At 43.5% G+C, this 21,269-nt stretch overlaps 1 protein-coding gene across 8 annotated transcripts in view; it reads left to right on the top strand.

Annotated features, from left to right (window-relative positions):
* The window catches only part of SCAPER (S-phase cyclin A associated protein in the ER), a 413,812-nt gene that overhangs the window by 366,540 nt on the left and 26,003 nt on the right, over positions 1-21,269 (top strand). For 6 of the 8 annotated variants that reach the window (XM_055556197.1, XM_055556200.1, XM_055556193.1 and 3 more), the window contains 3 exons: positions 10,015-10,252; positions 12,675-12,779; positions 16,695-16,844. In XM_055556197.1, coding sequence (XP_055412172.1) covers positions 10,015-10,252; positions 12,675-12,779; positions 16,695-16,844 — 493 coding nt within the window. The remainder of the gene's footprint in view (positions 1-10,014; positions 10,253-12,674; positions 12,780-16,694; positions 16,845-21,269) is intronic. The other 2 variants (XM_055556199.1, XM_055556198.1) reach the window with 1 other exon arrangement.

Below are 21,269 nucleotides of genomic sequence, written 5' to 3'. Positions count from 1 at the left end.
ATGTGTATTTTGCCACAATGGAAAAAAATTGGGGATGGGGGTAGATAATAGCTCTTCCAAAGGTATCTGTATCCTAATCTCAGAACCTATAAATGTGTTATCTCACATGGCAGAAAGAATTTTGCAAAAATGATTAAGTTAAATATTTTGAGATAGAGAGTGTTGTCTTGATTACCCAGGTGAGCCCAGTGTAATCATCAGTTCAGTCAGTTCAGTTCAGTCGCTCAGTCGTGTCTGACTCTTTGCAACCCCATGAATCGCAGCACTCCAGGCCTCCCTGTCCATCACCAACTCCCGGAGTTCACTGAGACTCACATCCATCGAGTCAGTGATGCCATCCAGCCATCTCATCCTCTGTCGTCCCCTTCTCCTCTTGCCCCCAATCCCTCCCAGCATCAGAGTCTTTTCCAATGAGTCAACTCTTTGCATGAGGTGGCCAAAGTACTGGAGTTTCAGCTTTAGCATCATTCCCTCCAAAGAAATCCCAGGGCTGATCTCCTTCAGAATGGACTGGTTGGATCTCCTTGCAGTCCAAGGGACTCTCAAGAGTCTTCTCCAACACCACAGGTCAAAAGCATCAATTCTTCGGTGCTCAGCCTTCTTCACAGTCCAACTCTCACGACCATACATGACCACAGGAAAAACCATAGCCTTGACTAGATGGACCTTTGTTGGCAAAGTAATGTCTCTGCTTTTGAATATGCTATCTAGGTTGGTCATAACTTTCCTTCCAAGGAGTAAGCGTCTTTTAATTTCATGGCTGCAGTCACCATCTGCAGTGATTTTGGAGCCCAGAAAAATAAAGTCTGACACTGTTTCCACTGTTTCCCCATCTATTTCCCATGAAGTGGTGGGACCGGATGCCATGATCTTTGTTTTCTGAATGTTGAGCTTTAAGCCAACTTTTTCACTCTCCACTTTCACTTTCATCAAGAGGCTTTTTAGTTCCTCTTCAGTTTCTGCCATAAGGGTGGTGTCATCTGCATATCTGAGGTTATTGATATTTCTTCCGGCAATCTTGATTCCAGCTTGTGCTTCCTCCAGCCCAGTGTTTCTCATGATGTACTCTGCATATAAGTTAAATAAGCAGGGTGACAATATACAGCCTTGACGTACTCCTTTTCCTATTTGGAACCAGTCTGTTGTTCCATGTCCAGTTCTAACTGTTGCTTCCTGACCTGCATACAGATTTCTCAAGAGGCAGGTCAGGTGGTCTGGTATTCCCATCTCTTTCAGAATTTTCCACATTTTATTGTGATCCACACAGTCAAAGGCTTTGGCATAGTCAATAAAGCAGAAATAGATGTTTTTCTGGAACTCTCTTGCTTTTTCCATGATCCAGCGGATGTTGGCAATTTGATCTCTGGTTCCTCTGCCTTTTCTAAAACCAGCTTGAACATCTGGAAGTTCACAGTTCACATATTGCTGAAGCCTGGCTTGGAGAATTTTGAGCATTACTTTACTAGCGTGTGAGATGAGTGCAATTGTGCGGTAGTTTGAGCATTCTTTGGCATTGCCTTTCTTTGGGATTGGAATGAAAACTGACCTTTTCCAGTCCTGTGGCCACTGCTGAGTTTTCCACATTTGCTGGCATATTGAGTGCAGCACTTTCACAGCATCATCTTTCAGGATTTGAAATAGCTCAACTGGAATTCCATCACCTCCACTAGCTTTGTTCGTAGTGATGCTTTCTAAGGCCCACTTGACTTCACATTCCAGGATGTCTGGCTGTAGGTGAGTGATCACACCATCATGATTATCTGGGTCATGAAGATGCTTTTTGTACAGTTCTTCTGTGTATTCTTGCCACCTCTTCTTAATATCTTCTGCTTCTGTTAGGTCCATACCATTTCTGTCCTTTATCGAGCCCATCTTTGCATGAAATATTCCCTTGGTATGTCTAATTTTCTTGGAGAGATCTCTAGTCTTTCCCATTCCTCTATTTCTTTGCACTGATCGCTGAGGAAGGCGAAATTTCTTATCTCTTCTTGCTATTCTTTGGAACTCTGCATTCAGATGCTTATATCTTTCCTTTTCTCCTTTGCTTTTCACTTCTCTTCTTTTCACAGCTATTTGTAAGGCCTCTCCAGACAGCCATTTTGCTTTTTTGCAGTTGTTTTCCATGGGAATGGTCTTGATCCCTGTCTCCTGTACAATGTCACAAACCTCATTCCGTAGTTCATCAGGCACTCTTATCTATCAGATCTAGGCCCTTAAATCTATTTCTTGCTTCTACTGTATAATCATAAGGGATTTGATTTAGGTCATATGTGAATGGTCTAGTGGTTTCCCCTACTTTCTTCAATTTAAGTCTGAATTTGGCAATAAGGAGTTCATGATCTGAGCCACAGTCAGCTCCCAGTCTTGTTTTTGTTGACTGTATAGAGCTTCTCCATCTTTGGCTGCAAAGAATATAATCAATCTGATTTCGGTGTTGACCATCTGGTGATGTCCATCTATAGAGTCTTCTTTTGTGTTGTTGGAAGAGGGTGTTTGTTATGACCAGTGCATTTTCTTGGCAAAACTCTATTAGTCTCTGCCCTGCTTCATTCTGTATTCCAAGGCCAAATTTGCCTGTTACTCCAGGTGTTTCTTGACTTCCTACTTTTGCATTCCAGTCCCCTATAATGAAAAGGACATCTTTTTTGGGTGTTAGTTCTAAAAGGTCTTGTAGGTCTTCATAGAACCGTTTAACTTCAGCTTCTTCAGCGTTACTGGTTGGGGCATAGACTTGGATTACTGTGATATTGAATGGTTTGCCTTAGAAACGAACAGAGATCATTCTGTTGTTTTTGAGATTGCATCCAAGTACTGAATTTCAGGCTCTTTTGTTGACCATGATGGCTACTCCATTTCTTCTGAGGGATTCCTGCCCACAGTAGTAGATATAATGGTCATCTGAGTTAAATTCACCCATTCCAGTCCATTTCAGTTCGCTGCTACATTCACTCTTGCCATCTCTTGTTTGACCACTTCCAATTTGCCTTGATTCATGGACCTGACATTCCAGGTTCCTATGCAATACTGGTCTTTACAGCATCGGACCTTGCTTCTATCACCAGTCACATCCACAACTGGGTATTGTTTTTGCTTTGGCTCCATCCCTTCATTCTTTCTGGAGTTATTTCTCCACTGATCTCCAGTAGCATATTGGGCCCCTACTGACCTGGGGAGTTCCTCTTTCAGTATCCTATCATTTTGCCTTTTCATACTGTTCATGGGGTTCTCAAGGCAAGAATACTGAAGTAGTTTGCCATTCCCTTCTCCAGTGGACCACGTTCTGTCAGACCTTTCCACCATGACCCGCCTGTCTTGGGTGGCCCCAAGGGCATGGCTTAGTTTCATTGAGTTAGACAAGGCTGTGGTCCTAGTGTGATTAGATTGACTAGTTTTCTGTGAGTATGGTTTCAGTGTGTTTGCCCTGATGTCCTCTTGCAACACCTACCGTCTTACTTGGGTTTCTCTTACCTTGGACTTGGGGTATCTCTTCACGCCTGCTCCAGCAAAGCACAGCCGCTGCTCCTTACCTTGGATGAGGGGTATCTCCTCACCACCGCCCTTTCTGACCTTCAATGTGGGATAGCTCCTCTGGGCCCTTCTGCGCCTGCGCAGCCGCTGCTCGTTGGACGTGGGGTAGGTCCTCCCGGCGGCCGCCCCTGGCCTCAGATGTGGGGGCGTTGGGTAGCTCCTCCCGGCCGCCGCCTCTGACCCTGGACTTGGGTAGCTCTTCTCGGCCCTTCCTGCGCCGTCGCAGCCTGGCACTCTCCGCCGCAACCCCAGATCTCGGACGTGGGGTAACTCCTCTTGGCCGCCGCCCTTGGGGCATAGGGTCCTCCCGGCTTCTGCCCCTGACCTTGGACGTGGGGTAGCTCCTCTTGGCCGCGCTTAGTGCGCTGGTTGCAGCCACCGCTGCGCTTAGTGCGGCCAGTCCTTATAAGTGAGATGGGAGCAGGAAAGTCAGTGTTAAGAGAGGTATTTGAAGATGCTGTGCTGCTGACATTGAAAATGGAAGAAAGGGCCAGGAACCAAGGAATGCACTGTACTATAGAAGTTGTAAAAGCCAAGGAAAAAAATTCTCTCCTACAGCCTCCAAAAGGAACAAAGCTCTGGTAACACCTTGATTTTAGCCTAGTGAGGCTTGTTTTGGATTTTTGATTCCCAGAATTTTAAGAAAATAAATTTGAGTTGTTTTTCAACAACTGCTTGCATGTGTACCTGCTCAGTCGCTCAGTCTTGTCCAGCTGGACTCCATGGATTGTAGCCCACCAGGAATTGTAGTGCTCTGTCCAAGGACTATTCCAGGCAAAAATGCTGGAGTGGGTTGCCATTTCCTACTCCATGGGATCTGCCTGACCCAGGAATAAAACTCACATCTCCGGTATTGGCAGGCAGATTCTTACTACTGTGCCACCTGGGAAACCCTTTGAACAGCTAGTTTGTGATGATTTATTCCAGCAGCGATAGCAAACTGATGCATATACCTGCCTACTTGTTCTTCAGTCACTAAGTCGTGTCCGACTCTTTGTGACCCCATGGACAGCTGCATGCCAGGCTTCCTTGTCCTCTACTCTTTCCCAGAGTTTGCTCAAATTCATGTCCGTTGAGTCAGTGATGCTATCTTAGCATCTTATCCTCTGTCACCCTCTTCTCCTTTTGCCTTCAATCTTTCCCAGCATCAGGGTCTCTTCCAGTGAGTCGGCTTGTCGCATCAGGTGGCCAAAGTATTGGAGCTTCAGCGTTAGTCCTTCCAGTGAGTGTTCAGGGTTGATTTCCTTTAGGATTGACTGGTTTGATCTCCTTGCTGTCCAAGGGACTCTCAAGAGTCTTCTTAAGCACCATCGTTTGAAAGCATCACTTCTTAGGCACTAGGCCTTCTCTATGGTCCAACTCTCACGTCTGTACATGACCACTGGAAAAACCATAGCTTTGACTATTTGGACCTTTGTCAGCAAAGTGGTGTCTTTGCTTTTTAATATGCTCTCTAGGTTTGTCATAGCTTTCCTTCCAAGGAGCAAGCATCTTTTAATTTCATGGCTTCAGTCACCATCCACAGTGATTTTGGAGTTGAAGAAAATAAAATCTGTCACTGTTTCCACTGTTTCCCCTTCTATTTTCTATGAAGTGATGGGACTGGGTTCTACGATCTTATTTTTCTGAATGTTGTGTTTTAAGCCAGCTTTTTCACTCTTCTCTTTCCCCTTCATCAAGAAGCTTTTTCATTCCTCTTCACTTTCTGCCATTTGAGTGGTATCATCTATATATTTGAGTTTGTTGATATTTCTCCCAGCAATCTTGATTCCAGCTTGTGAGTCATCCAGCCTGGCGTTTCACATGATATACTCTCCATATAAGCTAAAAATAAGCAGAATGACAATATACAGCCTTGACGTACTCCTTTCCCAATTTTGAACCTGTCAGTTCTTCCATATAAGGTTCTAACTGTTGCTTCTTGACCTGCATACATGTTTCACAGGAGACAGGTAAAATGATCTTGTATTCCCATCTCTTTAAGAATTTTCCAGTTTGTTGTGATCTATACAAAGGATTTTGTGTAGTCAGTGAAGCAGAAGTAGATGTTTTTCTGGAATTCCCTTGCTTTCTCTGTGATCCCAAGGATGTTAGCAATTTGCTGTCTTTCTTCTGCCTTTCCTAAACCCAGCTTGTACATCTAGAAGTTCACATACTGCTTAAGCCTAGCTTGAAGTATTTTGAACATAACCTTGTTAGCATATGAAATGAGCACAGTTGTATGGCAGTTTGTACATTCTTTGGCACTGCCCTTGTTTGGGATTGAAATGAAAACTGACCTTTTCCAGTTCTGTGGCCACTGCTGAGTTTTCCAAATTTGCTGACATATTGAGTGACATAGGGAATAGTATGAAAAGGCCCCTGTTAGACTATAACCTTCTGTAAGGCAAGGGCCTGGTCTTCCTTGACTTTGCATTACAGGTGGTCATCGTTCCTGGAGCACAGGTACTTTGGCTTTTTAAGCAAAGAGTATATGACAGATAATCATGTCCTTTTTGCTCACCACAGAGTCTGATTCTCAGACTATCCCAGTACATAAGACCCCACAGCTGGAATACCTCTCTAAGAAATAATTCACTTCTCTTTGAACAGTGAAGTTCACATTCATCATTGGGTGGGACAGTGACTTAACTCCGTCCACCCCAAGCCCTATGCAAACATTTGGGCAGAGTGTTCTGGGTTCAGAGACTAAAACGGAAGGTTCTAACAAGATACCTCAGGGATTCTAGATCTAAAGAAGGGAGCAAAGGCCAAATCTCAGAAGCTCAGAGAGCTGTCTAGAAGATCACCAACACTGAAGGGCGTCAAGGTGGTTGTTACCACACCAGAAATCTGGGACCAGGGATACAAGAACCAAGATACCAGCAAGCCAAGAACAAGTGGGGAAGGGGGGTTATAGTGTCTGCAACTCTCAGAGCTGCCTTTTTGGGCCAAATAGGACCTAATACATAGTTTAAAATCTCAGAAACGGATTCATTTTGATATTTGGCAAAACTAATACAGTTATGTAAAGTTTAAAAATAAAATAAAAAAAAAAATTTTAATGTAAAAAAAAAAAATAATAAAAAAATAAAATCTCAGAAATGGAATGGATGGCACTTGATTCATACCCACACAAATTACTGCTTTCTTTGCCTAGCTATACTCTCCTTTAAGGCAAAGTAGGGTTTTCAAGAACTGTGCAGGAGTACTGATTGTATGTAACTTTTAATGAACAGAAATGAGTATACCTAATTTTAGAGACCAAAAACACTTTAAAATCCAGTAAAATTGAGAATATCTTAGGGTGTAACATATAAAATTTCAGATCTGATTTTTCATATCTTCCATGTATTTTGAAAAGAAAACTTTATAACCTGTGCCTGATATGAATAAGGCCTTTTACTTTTTTATTATAAACATTTAGGCTTAAAGTGATTATAGCTGACATTTAAGACCAACAGGAGCCAGTGGCCTGTTCATGGACAAATTATCTGTATTTCAGACTAAATCAAAAGTAAACATTCTCTAAAGTCCTTTCAGGTCTACATTTGTCCTGTGGAAGTCAAATGAAGTCAACAAGCCCTCTCTCTCCCCTCCACTCTGTATATCCTATAGTCTCACTTTGAAATGAATCATCCTTTCCACAAAGCAATATTATATACATTTTGAACCATTTCCACATCTGAGTTCTTGAATGCCTTGACTTTTCCGAATCAGCATTTTTATTTCATCAGAAGAATATTGCAAAAGATCCTGAGTTATGTTGTTTTATAGTTTCGTGTTTTCCTAATTGGGGGGGCAGGGGGAGTGGGGAAGGGGTGGAGAGAAGAGAAACTACTATGATCTTCACTTGCTGCCTTTTTAAAAAATTTATTCTTTTGAAGAAATAGTAGCAGTGAAGTCATATCATTTCAAAAATGCTTGCAAAGAGTAACTATTACGAAGTGATCTAAATGATAATGCTGTATCCCTGAAGATCTGCATTTGAATATGATGATAATCAGGTTAAAAACAGCACAGGCAGTAAGAGGGAGGTCACCATGCTGAATCACAGAGCAAATCGCAGAAAAACTCTTGTCACCAGCCATGATGTCACTCAGCTCCAAGCTTCTGAAAGCCTATTAGAAATTAACTTTAGGGAGAAATGTCTTCTGATTGTCATTGGTTCTAAAAGGCATTGGTTAAACAAACACAGACCCCTTTTTGGAATCTATATAATAAACTCAGGCACATTAATCTCCACTTGGAGAGATTAATCTCTACTCAGTCTTTAGTCAAGGTCTGACCCCTAACTCTTAGGGCTATAATGGAAGGAAGGGCAAACTAAACTGACATTAGCTAGCAGTTTGTGTAAAGGTTCAATATATCTCTAAGCAAATAAATAACATTTCTTAACTTTCTGTTTTTATTGAGTCCCATAAGACAGAAGATGTCTCTCTATGATGATACAGAATTACATTACAGTCTGTGTAACTTGTTTAACAGTTTATCCCAAGATTTAATTTAAGAGAACACATGGAGATAAAAGAAGAGGTCACCTATTTGGCCTAATGTTTTGGTGTTTGGACAAAGCACCGCCTTTAAAGGGTCAGAATTTTTGGTGGTACCCCTGCCTTTGCCACTGACAAATATTTATGACCTCAAACATCTCACTGAATCTCTGAGGGTCTCAGTTGTGTCCTGCGTGCAATCAGGAGAAGCATACGTTCTCCACCAACTGTGAGGAACTAGGAATGCGGCACGGTGGAAGGTGTGCGTGGAGTTAGCAGGTCCTGCCGTGCAGCTGAGACGGTGGTATTTCATAAGAGCTGCTCTTGAGAAGAGAACAAGTGTCAGCGTCATGCCACGCTCTTAGCCATCCCAGCAATAGTGCACAGTCAGGAAGTGCGTGCTGTGGTTACGAAGAAAACTCTGATGAGACTAGCAAATCAGAATGAATAAAATAATCCCTTTAGGGATAAGTTATGGATTAGAAAACCAGACAAGATACTAGAAGCTTGCCAGCCAGCACTTTCAAATTTGTAGTTACTTAGTGGCATCTCTTCTGTGCTTCTGGGCAAGTGTACAAGATAAGCGTAGATCTTCAGTGCCTCTCTCTTCTTCTAGATTCCTGTTGAAAGGAACAATAACAGTAGAAAAGGGAAGGTCAGGAGGAACCTGAGTTAGTGTTGAAAGTAGGGAAGGGCATCAACCTGTGACAGAAACGTAAAGACATGTTGTCCCATGAAGGAAGGTGACTGACCCCCTTGGAACAACACTAAGACCTGAGCACTTGTGCAGTGGGTAGAGCACATGGCCGCTGCAGCTACCGACCTTCCGTCTCCGATTCAGACCCTGGGAGAAAAAGTGAGGCCTTCTCTCCAGGCATTTCAGCACAAAAATCTCCCTCCATTCCATCAGCTCTGACAGTGACACGTGCCATCCCCAAACCTTGCTGAACCATCAGAGAAATAGAATGTACCCTTTCAGATCAGAATATACCCCTTACCTTAGACCTATTCACCCTTGAGCCAGAGTGAATAGGAAGGGGGCCCCACCTGAAGCATGTTGGCTGTGAGAAGGGGAGAGAAACCTGGATGTAGTTTCTAGGGGGGAAAAGGAGGTGAATGAATGCTTGCCAGATGCACTTACTTATTAAACTCTAGGCTCATGGTCACTAGATACTTCATGTATACCTGAGTTCAAGAGTGAGACAAATTTAACAAACCCTCACCAAAGAAATGGACATGAACTTGGGCAAACTCCAGGAGATAGTGAGGGACAGGGAGGCCCGCAGTCCGTGGGATCATGGCACGACGTGGCGACTGAACAACAGCACTTCCCATTGACTTTAGGAATCGTTTGCCACTACCACTGCTTCTTGCTTATCCAGAGCATTGCCTGCCATTGTTGCTAAGCTGACTCCAAGGTGGTTTGTATAAAGCTAATCCAGCACCAGCTTGTTCTTGGCAATCTGGCCCCTGCAACCTGTCCTTCCAGTGCTCCTTGAGGACAGAACTGTGCCTTCAAAAGCAGCTGAAGTGTCTCCCTGTCACAGTATACCAGCACACTGCTGGGTTTTTGAGGCCTCATGCTTTCCTGATAACTGCTTCCCCTGAGAAGACCCCCAAGTGTATCCAGAAAGCAAGCCATGGTGTTCCTGACTTCCGAGTCTCAGCAGCTCTCATGGACTCTGTCCAGTTCCTGCAGACCTGGAGTCTAAACACAGCGGGGCTGCCCAGACTGCAGAGGGCCCAGGGGCAATAGCGGCCTCAGCACTGGCCGCAGCGTGCTCCCTTGCCACTGGCGCAGCAGCCTGGCCTCCCAGCTGGAGAAAAGGGCAGGCCACGGTGCACCGGGGTGGGGGAGGGCTGCCTTTATTCCTTGAGGTTTCTTGTTACCTCCCTACACAACTCACATGGTTTGCTTTTAACGGTCTGCTTGTCTTGTTCCATTTGACCTGTAAAAATGCTAACATCCTTTAAGTAGATTTCTCTTAAAGACTTGAATTCGTTTCTTTGTCAGGTCGTACAGCATATTTGACGATAATCGCCAGGATCCCACAGGGCTGGCAGCTGCTCTTCAGGCCACAGACCTGGCTGGAGTTCTGCACATGCTCTACTGCGCCCTCTTCCACGGCACGGTCTCAGACCCCAGCGCTGCGAGTCCCAAGGAGAGCTATGCTCAGAGCACAGTCCAAGTGGCCATCCAGAGTTTGCGTTTCTTCAACAGCTTCGCAGTTCTTGATCTGCCTGCTTTCCAGGTACCAGGAGTTGGTTAACCAACCAAGAGTTAATAATTTCATGTAGATATGATGAGAGGTTCTTCTCCTGGAGTGGAGTATCAGGAATAAGCTACAATAACGGGAATTACAGTACATGCTATTTATTAAGCTACTATATTCTGGGAACTGTATTAAGTGCTCTGCATATGCTTTCTTATTTATTCTCATGACTGCCCTCCAAAATATTATTATACCCATTTTACAGATGGGAATGCTGGCAGTTAAGTAATTTCCCAGGGCTACACATAGCTGAGCCAGGACTGGTACCCGTGGTTATATGAAGCCCAGCCTATGCCACTCTGCTACTTACAAATCTTCTGTCTTGATTTCTTTAGAAAAACCATTATCATCCTATAAACATTTAAATATTAAGGAAAGTAATGGTTTCTTATATAAGCAGAACCAAAATTAGATAAATTGTTTTGATTGATGACTTTCTATGGGTGATTTAACTGACTGGTGTCCAATGTAAAGTACATGCATAGTTAAATGTGCAAACCCCTATAAATTAAGTTTTTATAGCTAAAGAAAGAAAAATTGCTTTGTGCTGCAACACCAGACTGTCAGCTTAGAAACAGATTTTTTTTCATGTAGGAAATTTAATTTTCAAAAACACTGAACCTTTGGAACAGAGCAAGCCCCAAGGAGTAGACTTTCTCTTTCAGTTTATTAACTGTCAAGTGATTTCATTAAAAAAGGAACAAACTTGGCAGATGATGAACCCATAATTTAGATGAATTGCTTTGCTTAAAGGGAAAAAGGTTACAGAGATACAGACGTATAAAAAGTGTGGTCTTTGGCCATGGCAAAATGGAAGAAACACTTCTATTTTGTAGCTAGTGACAAATGTAATTCTTGTTCTCTTGACAGCTGGAAATTATGAGTCAATTGTACCACTGGATTCAGTATCTTTCAACTTTGTAGAGTTAGTTTATCCCTCCCAAGAACAGAAGTCTCTTCCTTGGGGTTAATGCTTTTCAGTTTTCAAAGCTCTTAAACTAGCCTGAGGTGGTAACTACACAATATGTAAAGTTCCGAGCGGTTACAGCTGCACCTTTAACAAGAGAAAATGCCAGTAGCTCTGGCCTCTGGGTTGAACATAACATTTGTGTTTTATGAAGACTCAACCCCACTATGTTGTATCTGGAAACAGCTTGGAAATCAAGATATGCTCATTTTATGTCCTCAGAATATGGGGACCAACAGGCTACCCATGGGCTAGATCCAACTAGAGTGATTTCTTTTGTTACCAGGGATTGTGAAAAGCAAATAACAAATAAAAAGTATTCCTCAGTTTCTGGTTTTATGGGTCTTCTGACCAGGATTTATTTTGCTGCAGGGGGCTCCACTTCATACACGAGCATTTCCATTAAGTGGGCCATTCCATCAGTCACTCTGAGTGTCAGGGAGCCCCAGGTGCCTGCCCCACCCTCACACCTCCATGAGCTCACAGCCTGTCCAGCCTCACTCAGAAGGAGAACCACGCAACTCCTTCCAGCTCTGCTCCCTCAGGGCCGTTAGGCACAATGGCCAATAATGTGAGAAAAATGTAAAATCTATTTCTGGAGCTCTTCATGCCAAACTAAGATAAAAACCAAGATTTCTCCTCTCTAGCTCGTTGCCTCATCAAGCCCAAAATATACCCCCTACTTGAACCACGTTTGCTTCAACCTCAGGAAAGATACCAAGGTGACTCAGGAGTGTTTCAGCCATTCTTAGAGTGAAATGCCCACCTCCTGAGTGGAATGTCTTTTCTTGGCTGGTACCCAACAGTTCTTTTGCTTCTTTCTCCTCTGTCCTTCCTGTTACTCTGTATTTCTCTTAATTCTTCCCTGCTGTATCTTCTTTTCTTGATCTCTTCCCTGACTCCCCTGTCTTCTTTTATTTTAGTCAATTTTGCCATCACAATTTCTCATTCTCTCCCCAGACACTGTTTCCAGGTTCCCTTTTCCCCTTAACCATGGGCCAGGAAGGCCTGCGGGGGCCTTTCCTCTTGGCTGCCATCCTTTTGGTGCTCAGAGTCCAGCACGTGTTTTTCTCTTACTCTCATACGTCAGGATGTGCAGGGACCCAGATGCCTGGAATTGCTAGCCTCAGGGCCTTTAATATTTAATACATCTACCAGTGATTACCTTATTGCACCAGTTACTTTTATCCATTTAAAAACAAACTTAGTGGGGTAAACAGCAACCATTTTATCATGATCATAGATTCTGTGGGTCTGCAGTTCCAGCAGGGCTTTTAACAGTAGAGGTGGCTCGTCACTACTCCACGATGTAGGGCTTCCGCTGAAGGGCTCGAATCCTGGGGTGGAGAGTGTGGAGAGAAGGAGCAGGTTGACTCAGATAGCTGGGAACTGAAATCAGCTGGAGGCTCCTTCACTCTCATATTTTATGCCCAGGAATCCTCAAAGACCGGATTCACCGGGACTGCTGGCCGTAGACTCTACATATGGCTTCGCTACGTGACTTGGGCTTCTCAGAACATCGTTGTGTCTGTGTTCTCGGTAGGAGTATCCTGAGAGGAAACTTCTGGAAAACATGTGCTCCCCAAGGACCAGACAGAAGCTGTATGGCTTTTTATGACCTGGCCTCTGAAGTGCTATAGTTATATATCAGCCATACTCTATTGGTTACAGCTTTCCAGATTCAAGAGAAGACATAGGTCCCTTCTCTCAAAGGGAGGACTGGCAAAGATTTATGGTTGTTTTCTTAACCAACCACTGTAGTCTGTTTAGCATGCTAAAGCAAAAACATCTTTCCACACAGACATTATTGATGTAGATAGACATCTGATCAAGTGTGCAGTGCTCAAGTAAATGTGGTACAAATATACAATATTTGCATTGTAAAGCGATGGGTGAGTTTGGGAGAAAAGTATTTTTATGATAGATATGGTCAGAGAAGCTCATATTCTAGTTCATTAAAACAACTTATTGTCAAAAGTGAGATTTTAGCAACTGTGTTTATAATAAGCACTGGATCACTTCTCAGCCTTTTGGCTAAGATCAAGTATAACAAACACAGAAAAAGAGATTTTAGATACAATATGGGTTTGACCTCAGAAAAAATCTGGGAGACAGTTTATGAACTGCCTGGAAGGATCAACGGAACTGAAGAAAACTGAAATGAGATCAGTGGTCTGACCCTCTGAAAGGTTAGACAAGACAACGTGAGACATGTCAACAGGTTGAGTCCCAGTGTATCACAGCAATGCATCTCTGCAGAGCTGTTACAGAGAAACATCCTCATCAAGACCTCTGGGTCTGGAGTCAGACTGACCTGACTTTGAGCCATCACACTACCAAGTTGTATGACCTTAGACAAGTCATGCTGCTAAGTCACTTCAGTTGTATCCGACTCTGTGTGACCCCATAGACGGCAGCCCACCAGGCTTCCCTGTCCCTGGGATTCTCCAGGCAAGAACACTGGCGTGGGTTGCCATTTCCTTCTCCAATGCATGAAAGTGAAAAGTGAAAGTGAAGTCACTCAGTTGTGTCCAACTCTAGCAACCCCATGGTCTGCAGCCCACCAGGCTCCTCCATCCATGGGATTTTCCAGGCCAAAGTACTGGAGTCGGGTGCCATTGCCTTCTCCGAGACAAGTCATATGAGTCCTTAAACTTCAGTTTCTTATTTTTAAAGTAGAGATTAAAAACACTTACCTCACAAGCCTAAGGATTAAATGAGACTACATAAAAGCACTGTGCTAGCTAGCTTGCTCCTTGGAAGGAAAGCTGTGGCAAACCTAGACAGCATATTAATAAGCAGAGACATCACTTTGCTGACAAAGGTCCATATAGTCAAAGCTATGGTTTTTTCAGTAGTCATGTACGGATGTGAGTTGTTGTTCAGTTGCTCAGTTGTGTCCGACTCTGCAACCCCATGGACTACCAGCATGCCAGGCTTCCCTGTCCTTCATCATCTCCCAGAGTTTGCTCAAACTCATGTCCATTGAGTCAGTGATGCCATCCAAACATCTCGTCCTGTCATCCCCTTCTACTCCCATCTTCAGTCTTTCCCAGCATCAGGATCTTTTCCTATGAGTCAGTTCTTCACATCAGGTGGCCAAAGTATTGGAGCTTCAGTTTCAGCATCAGTCCTTCCAATGAAGATTCAGGGTTGATTTCTTTTAGGATTGACTGGTTTGATCTCCTTGCAATCCAAGGGACTCTCAAGAGTCTTCTCCAACACCACAGTTAAAAAGCATCAAATCTTCAGTGCTCAGCCTTTTTTATGGGCCAGCTCTCACATCCGTAAAGGACTACTGGCAAAACCGTAGCTTTGTCAACACAGACCTTTGTCAGCATAGTAATATGAGAGCTGAACCATGACAAAGGCTGAGCACCAAAGAATTGATGCTTCTGAACTGTGGTGTTGGAGAAGACTCTTGAGAGTCCCTTGGATTGCAAGGAGATCAAACCAGTCAATCCTAAAGGAAATCAACCCTGAATATTCATTGGAAGGACTAATGCTGAAGCTCCAATACTTTGGACACCTGATGCAAAGAGCCAGTTCATCGGAAGAGACCCTGATACTGGGAAAGATTGAAGGCAAGAGAAGAAGGGGATGGCAGAGGATGAGATGGCTAGATAGCATCACGGACTCAATGGACGCGAATTTGAGCAAACTCCAGGAGACAATAAAGGACAGAGGAGCCTGGTGTGCTGCAGCCCATGGGGTTGCAAAGAGTCAGACACGACCTAACGACCGAACAACAACAAAGCTAGCACATAGTAGGCCCTGTAGACTGACTCAGATTCCAAAGGGGTAAAGAATTTACCCAATGTTGCATCTTGCAGGTGTTGAATCAGAAGGTTAAGTATTGAGTGCCGCATTCCCACTGTTCCTGTACCTTTCTTCAGAGCCATAAACCTACGTAATTGTTTTGTGTGACAACGTGTTGCATAGTGGTAACAAAAGGTTATCCATTAGAATATTTTCTTAACTGGTTCCATTTCATTGTATACTAATAAGGCTGTCAAAATATTTTTCTCCCTTCAGCAAAGACTTTTATTTCACTCTGAATTCATATTGGCACAGATGGCCTTGAGATCCCGGGTATTGTATATTGCATACTCTTTGACAGTTTTTACAATTGAAGGTGGTCTCAAGAAACAAATCAATGTACTGACTTGGCAATTAATTCTGGCTAAAAAGGAAATATGGTTTCCTTGAAAAATTGGTTTAATTTTTATATTCAAACTTGCATGCCCCTTGACCTGCTCTTATCAGTAAAGGTTAAACAGAGGGCACTGGGTCACAGCAAGCTGGACACAACTAATTAAATAAGGGCTGAGCTGAGAAGGTGTCACTCCTGATTTAAAGGATCGAGGCCCTCCTGAAGTCTCTTTGGGGCTTGAAAAACATTTTGTCTCAATGCAATGAAACTGAGGCAGAAGGCACTCTTAAAATTTAGCAGTAATTTCGTTTCAACAGCATTAATTAAAAAGACTGTGTTTCACAACACGGTTAGGCAGAGTGAATTCATTGAAACTTCCAAGCTGCACCGTATCTGACCTGGTTCAAGCCAGCCAAGACCTCCAATCAAGAGACGAGTTTAAAACGCTGCCATACCCCACAGGCCAGCAGTGGTGCTCCATTCCAGTGCAGGCTGCGAGTGTATTCTGTGGGCTTCGCCTCTCCCCTTTGCCCTCCTGTCGCTCTGTCTGTTTGACATGTTTATTAAATAGAAGCTTCAGGCTGCACAGACAGACTCAGGCTCTCCTCCCGCGTTGCCCACCACGGGCAGCCCCTTGCCTGTCTTGAGAAAGGATCCCAGAAGCCTCGTAACCGAGGGGGCTTCACTGTTTGTTTTTTTTGGGGGGGAGGTGTTTGTTGGGGATTTTTTACATTCTTTTGGGAGCTGTGGAGCTATTTGAATAACAACTAGTTGTTATTTATATCTATTTTGTTTTTGAACTTAAGTAAATAATTAGAATTGTATTTTAATCCCTGAATATGAGAAAATATTTTTCTCCTTCAAAAAAAAAAAGTATTGGAAGTTAGCTAAATGGTAGATTTGCAGGTGAATTTTAATATCTTTAAATTTTTCCAAGTTTTCTACAGTGAGACTATTTGTGCAATGAGAAAAAAAAATACCTCATTAAAAATGGGATAAATACTCATGCTTTAGGTGAATAACATCTTGATCCACATAGTTACAGGCATCTGGTCTGCTATGCTCTATTTTCTTTTCTTTTTTTTTCAGGTTAATAAGTGTTGCATTTATTACAGTCACTTATTAGAGCAAGAATCCTTGAACTGAGCTGTTAAGCATTGTGCTTTCAAAATTTCATAGGCTTTCCTGGCAGCATGGCACAAAGTGCACAGGGCCAGGCTTGCTTTGTGACTTGTGCAGAGCTTTGCTGCAGCTCTGGCTCTCCCTGGCTGCGGACTTCTAACTGCTCCTTGTCTTTGCAGTCTATCGTAGGGGCAGAGGGCTTGTCCCTTGCGTTCCGGCACATCGCCAGCTCCCTGCTGGGCCACTGCAGCCGCGTCTCCTGTGAAAGCCTCCTTCATGAGGTCATCGTCTGTGTGGGCTACTTCACTGTCAACCACCCAGATAACCAGGTAAGGGGCCCAGGAACGTTCCTCAGACTTCCCCAGCCCTGAGAGTGTGAGGTATCGGAGTGAGAAAAGGCAGGCGAGCCTGCTGGAACCCATCTGTTCTGTGTGAGGCCCCTGAGGTAGGCTCCAGGGATATGTCTCTGGCTTCTCCTCTCTAGAAAGACGTGATCAGCCCTAGATCAGCACGAGGACCTCCTCTTAGAGCTATAAAAATAAAATATTTTTCATCAAATATTCTTGTTAAGCCACAGAGAAGTGTCTCCTCCCTTACCATGTAGATTCTGATGCTTTATTCATTTTGTTTGTTTGTTTGGATGAAATAGATAACATCTTTCAACTTGCATCACTTTGCAAATAGCATCAGTTGCTTTATGAAATAGCGTCCGTTGCTTTATGAAACTGCTCTTGGTCTTTGGCTTCTGCCGAGGTGCTTAATAGGGTGCCAGATGGTATTGGAGGGGAGCCTGAGAAGACAGGGCTTGGGCCTTACCCCCTTGAATCATCCAGAATACTTTTGCTTTTAACTGTTTTATTTGGTTTCTGAGCAAGATTTCATTTGTAAATAGGGTTCTGTTGCCTTAAAATGTTGGGAAATCTGTTTTACAGATTTTATTTTAAAAATAACAATAATAATATACTTTATTTCTCCTTATTTTAAAAAACAGAGTTATGGCATAACATATCAGATTGTAATTCCTGAAAACCTAATTTATCTAAAGCCTCCTACTCAGCAACTTTAATTGTGTGGATTATATCTGAGAAAAAGGCCAGCAAACAACCCTCACTCCAAGTTTCCTAATTTTTTATTTTAGGCAACTCTGTAATAAATGTGCTTACTAGGTTTATTAGCCTGCAATAATCTAGACCGGGAGAAGGCAATGGCACCCCACTCCAGTACTCTTGCCTGGAAAATCCCATGGTTGGAGGAGCCTGGTGGGCTGCAGTCCATGGGTTCGCTAGGAGTCGGACATGACTGAGTGACTTCACTTTCACTTTTCATTTTCATGCATTGGAAAAGGAAATGGCAACCCACTCCAATGTTCTTGCCTGGAGAATCCCAGGGACGGCGGAGCCTGGTGGGCTGCCATCTATGGGGTCGCACAGAGTCGGATACGACTGAAGCGACTTAGCAGCAGCAGCAGTAATCTAGATCAGGGCAGGAGAAGGACAGGAGATAGTTGTAGTGCCAGAGCCAAATACAAGGTGAGAACCTACACGCTAAGCGCTGATGAAACTGCCTGTGTGATAAGGAGAAAGAAGTTAGAAGAAGCAAGACAAGCCCAAGGACTTAGCAGGTGTAGCCATCGGGGTTCACAGGGACACTAACCCAGTGTTTTATTTCCCCAGATGATTGTTGATGCCCCCAGTGCTGACCCTGAGTGAGCATGGAGGCAAAATGTGTGTTGTATACCTTCCCTCTAAGAGGGTTAAAGAATATGCAGTCCATCCCTGAAAGATTTCCATGATTAAAATACAGGAAATGAGGACCCTTGCCAGAGTAAGTGTCACACATAGAAAAATTCCTCTTTTACAGACCTCGTTGCCCAGAGGGCAGACCTTTCTCCTCTCCCACCGTGGGAGCACTCACACAGCACTCTCCCCAGCCGCACCTCTGGACAGATGTGTCCTTCCCGCAGGCCAGGCCCCACAGGTTCACGAGTCTCTCACAAGCTACTCAAGGAGGAACATCTCCTGTTAGGTTATCTTTTCTTCATGTGTATCCATTTGACCTACTAAACTGCATTCCATTTCCCTTCAAAAGTTTTTCTTTTGGTTACAAAAGTGTCCCTCCAGTTCAGTTCAGTTCAGTCACTCAGTCGTCTCCGACTTTTTGCAACCCCAAGAATTGCAGCACGCCAGGCCTCCCTGTCTATCACCAACTCCCAGAGTTCACTCAAACTCATGTCCATCAAGTCGGTGATGCCATCCAGCCATCTGTCGTCCCCTTCTCCTCCTGTCCCCATCCCTCCCAGCATCAGGGTCTTTTCCAATGAGTCAACTCTTTGCATGAGGTGGCCCAAGTATTGGAGTTTCAGCTTTAGCATCAGTCCTTCCAATGAACACCCAGGGCTGATCTCCTTTAGGATGGACTGGTTGGATCTCCTTGCAGTCCAAGGGACTCTCCAGAGTCTTCTCCAACACCACAGTTCAAAAGCATCAATTCTTCAGCGCTCAGCTTTCTTTATAGTCCAACTCTCACATCCATACATGACCACAGGAAAAACCATAGCCTTGACTAGACAGACCTTTGTTGGCAAAGTAATATCTCTGCTTTTCAATATGCTGTCTAGGTTGGTCATTTACTCATCATGAAAAAGATAAGCAAGGGTAAAGAAGGAAGCAGAGTCCCAGTCATTCCTGATCTCACTGTTGAGACAGCCACTGTTACCGTTTTGGCAGGTTCCTTGCAGTCTCTTTTCTGTGAACATTTGGCCGTTAATATTATTGAGATACAATTGACATATAACATTGTATTGGTTTTAAGTGTGTACAGTGTGAAGACTTGATCATGGTTATGTTGCAAAATGATTAGCACAATAAATTTAGTTAACAGTCATCACCTCACATAGTTAATTTTTTTTGTGTGATGAGAACATTTAGATGTACTCTCTGCGACTTTCAAATATGCAATACAGTATTGTTAACTTTAGTCACCATGCTGTATATTACATCCCCAGAACTTATTTATCTTATAACTGGAAGTTTGTACCTTTTGACTCCTTCACTCATTTCACCCACATTCTGTCCCTCTATGAACACTTTTACCTAGCTGAGGTCATATTGTATATACAGTCCTAGCCTGCTTTATACACTTAACATTATATCAGAACCCTTCTTTGTGAGTATCACTTTTAATGGCTCCATGACTTTATCTTATGTAGCCAGCCCATGGTTTACCTAAAAGTTTTCTGCTCTCTACCTAAGTCATTTACTATTTATTATGACACTATCTCCTGCCCTGTAAAGAGGTGAGTAATTTGTGTGTGTGATGATATTTTACTGTACAGTTCTACAGCAAAAGGTTTAGTTCCTTCAGCGCACTCATGTTTAGGGATGGTTTGAAACTCTCTGCTTAAATCACCTGTGTTGTGATGAATTTACTGAACTGTGTGGGGTTTCAGAGACTCTTTCTGCTCTCCTCCCCGGCAGGTAAAACACATCTCTAAGTGTCCCTGGGCTCACCAGAGTCAGTGAGGAGTGGGGTCGGGGAACTGGTATTTGGAAATGGCATGCTAAAACTGACATGGACCTGATGGCAAAGTAATGCCTGGGCCTGTTGAAACAAGAGAAAAGCAGATTCAGTGGCAGAGAGAGCAGCAAGCGGGCAAGGAGGAGACAGAGACCCTATGGCTTCTCAGTCAGGGAAGAAGATGCTCTGGGGTTTAGAGATAATTGTGGAGAGCTAAGTTCACTATGAGTAAGAAGTTAGAAAAGTTAAAAAAAAAAAAGGCCAGACTCCTTTCTCAACACCTTGCCTCCCAGAAAGATTGAATCTTACCTGGACATCCACTTCTGATTTGATGGAAGGTCAGAGAAGTCAGTTCAGTCCTAATGCAATTGCTAAAACAGTAAAGTATCTGCCTATGATGCAGGAGATCTGGGTTTTATCCCTGAGTTGGGAAAATCCCCTGAAGAAGGGAACGGCAACCCACTCCAGTACTTTTGCTTGGAGAATCCCATGGACAGAAGAGCCTGGCGGTCTACAGTCCATGAGGTCGCAAAGAGTCAGACACGACTGAGAGACTAACACTAGGTATCAGCTAGAGAAGAAATCAGAAATTGCTAGAAATGATAGTAATTGTCAACCACTGAGACACTGAACCTTAAGGAGATGCCGTTTCTAAGCATTACCTCTTACATTCATAGAATGCTTTGTTGTTCACTCGCTCAGTCGTGTCGGACTCTTTGCAACCCCATGGACTGCAGCACACCAGGCTTCCCTGTCCTTCAGCATCTCCCAGAGCTGACTCAGACTCATGTCCATTGAGTTGGTGATGCCATCCAAGAATTCTTTCTACTACCCCTCATATCTGTTGTCTCTTGGACCTTCCTCATTAGCATTTCACTGAGGCTGTAAGCAGAAGAATTATTCCTACCTCACAGACAGGTGAGGTATTGGGATTCAACAAGGTGAAATAAGCCCCCTGAAATGACATAAAGAATTGGAGAAACTGAGGCTCAGAGAAGGAACAGGAATTGCCCAGCAAGTATTCACAGAACCCAGTCTCCTGGTGGGCAGTCCTGATGCCCTTTCTGCCTCACTTCTGTTATTATGAAAGTGAATTTATTTAACCTCATGCCACTTTCTTTAAATCTGAGAAATTTCAGAGGAGAAATTACGATGCTCAACTGATTTACTGTTTCCTTATCATCAGGCAGAAATCATGTTAATTTGCAGGCCTGTTTGTCCACAGAGGATCTTTTATT

Source organism: Bubalus kerabau, chromosome 19, assembly GCF_029407905.1.
Source record: "Bubalus kerabau isolate K-KA32 ecotype Philippines breed swamp buffalo chromosome 19, PCC_UOA_SB_1v2, whole genome shotgun sequence".
In the NCBI taxonomy this organism is placed as follows: domain Eukaryota; kingdom Metazoa; phylum Chordata; class Mammalia; order Artiodactyla; family Bovidae; genus Bubalus; species Bubalus kerabau.
This window is presented reverse-complemented; position numbering and strand designations above follow the sequence as displayed.